The sequence below is a fragment of the Notothenia coriiceps genome, unplaced genomic scaffold (genome assembly GCF_000735185.1).
Source record: "Notothenia coriiceps isolate Sejong01 unplaced genomic scaffold, NC01 NC01_scaffold00019941, whole genome shotgun sequence".
Taxonomy (NCBI): domain Eukaryota; kingdom Metazoa; phylum Chordata; class Actinopteri; order Perciformes; family Nototheniidae; genus Notothenia; species Notothenia coriiceps.
The window spans coordinates 1-2,077 of record NW_011352642.1 but is presented as its reverse complement, the minus strand read 5'-3'; the positions used below and the strand labels follow the sequence as shown (position 1 = coordinate 2,077).

The following is a 2,077-nucleotide window of genomic DNA, read 5'->3' as shown; positions in this document are numbered from 1 at the left end:
TGGTGTGTGTCTCCCGCCCTCATCAGCGTCAGACCCGCCTCTGATTGTTTCCACCTGTGCCCAGTTACCTTTTGTTAATAGTCCCCAGGTTCCCTTTGTTCTTTGTCAGTTCGTCTTGTCCTGTCCCCATGCCATTACTCTGCTCTTCAGCGTTTGCTTTGGATTCAATGCCTATTTTTTGCTCCTGAAATGTATGTTAAGTTTAGTTTCTCACGTTGTGAGCAATTTCCTTTTGTTAACTTTTTTGTGCAAATAAAGTATATCAATTATGCTTTACCTCTGGCTCGCGGGTTGTGCATTTGAGTCCAATACCTTGTGTTTCCAAGTTCATGACACTTTCCATTCTGTCTGTTGTGATTTTAATTTGATTAGATTTTTACTCCAACCAACATATCTTTGTATTGTCATATAATCACACATTTGGACATAATCAAGTAAGTACAAAAAATGTGTTGACTTTTACCCTGCATTTCAGGGTACTTTGCCATGTAGAGGAAACCCCAGCACAGGGTGGTTGAAGTGGTCTCAGATCCAGCCACAAACAGATCCATGACCATGACACACATAACCAGGTTTTCATCATGAAAAGCATCTTCAGCCTGCACCTTACCCTAAGATATGCAAACACATGTGTTGATATATGCTAACAACTTTACAATTACAACACATTAACATCTGATACAGTAGTTCAGATGTAGGTGCAAAACAATCGGATATGATGTAAACAGGAATTAAACAACGAGCATTTTTATGAACAACACATCATAAGAATAACAAAGCTACATTTAGAGAAAATCACCATGTTAATCTCGTTCAGGAAGCAGTCGATGTAGTCTCTTGTGTCTGAGGGATCCCAGTTCTGTTTGTGCTTCTTAATCTCTACTCTTATGAAGTCCTTCACATCGTTCAACATGTGCTGGACTGTCTGATGAGGCCGTGGCAAACGTCTCATCAGCCGAGGGAACGTGTTGAAGAGCTGAAGAGTATAGAGCAGATTGGAAAAAACACTGCATATTGATAAGGCATTTCAGTGTTTTTACTGTAAATAATGGAAAAATCATACAAATTGATCCTTTTGCAACATGTGCATTCTTTATGTTGAGCTTTTTATGTACATATTAGATACCTGTGCAAACAGGCATGACTGATAAACTCTCACAATGAGGAATGTCTAGCACAAAATAGGTACACAGCATAAAGATTTAATTAATTATAAAATGGAAAATACTCTACCTGTGCCCAAATAGAGGCTTGAATCTGGAGACTTTTGCCAAACAACTCCATCAATAGCATGAATTTTTTTTTGCTGTACTCAAAGCGTTGACCAAAAGCCACAGAGCAAATGATGTTGGAGACAGCGTTGTTGATGAAAAGGTGTGGATTGAATGGCTTGCCTTCACAGTTAAACAGAACATTCCATGTAAATTGCATATTTATAAATCATAATATTGCACATCAGTGACTTTTGCACAATGTGTGGATTCATCCAAGATTACTGCTTCAATGGACTTCATGCCAAATCCAAAATTACGAGGGGTTGAAACTTGCTTCCACGAGTTCCCATTACTAAAACACCAAAATAAGTTAAACATGAAGTACATACAAATCTGAAAAGTTGATAAATAGTTAGGAGACTGTGTGTGTGTGTGTGTGTGTGTGTGTGTGTGTGTGTGTGTGTGTGTGTGTGTGTGTGTGTGTGTGTGTGTGTGTGTGTGTGTGTGTCTGTCTGTCTGTCTGTCTGTCTGTCTGTCTGTCTGTCTGTCTGTCTGTCTGTCTGTCTGTCTGTCTGTCTGTCTGTCTGTCTGTCTGTCTGTCTGTCTGTCTGTCTGTCTGTGTCCTGCTTTTTTTTTACTTCTTGCACCACAATTCTTTCTCAATGTTCTTCCAATGAAAGAGTGTGTGACTTCCGCAGAACTGATAAAAACACTCACACCCATAAACACACATGATGTGTGGACTCATTTGGCTTTGGAGCTTGTTTTAGCATGAATTCAGTGCAATCTTTCTTGGAATATGACTAATGATTGCACAATGACTCACATCATCTCTGTTCTCTATATCCCTCTGTTTCAGCCCT

At 39.4% G+C, this 2,077-nt stretch overlaps 1 protein-coding gene across 1 annotated transcript; it reads right to left on the bottom strand.

The window, feature by feature from the left end:
• Positions 1–442: 442 nt before the first annotated feature.
• LOC104952391 (cytochrome P450 2J2-like) lies at positions 443–1,394 on the bottom strand (the record flags this gene model as incomplete). Its single annotated transcript, XM_010779206.1, has 3 exons — positions 443–611; positions 800–976; positions 1,234–1,394. Coding segments are annotated over 3 exons (507 nt in total), but the record flags the coding sequence as incomplete, so codon positions are not given.
• Positions 1,395–2,077: the final 683 nt, after the last annotated feature.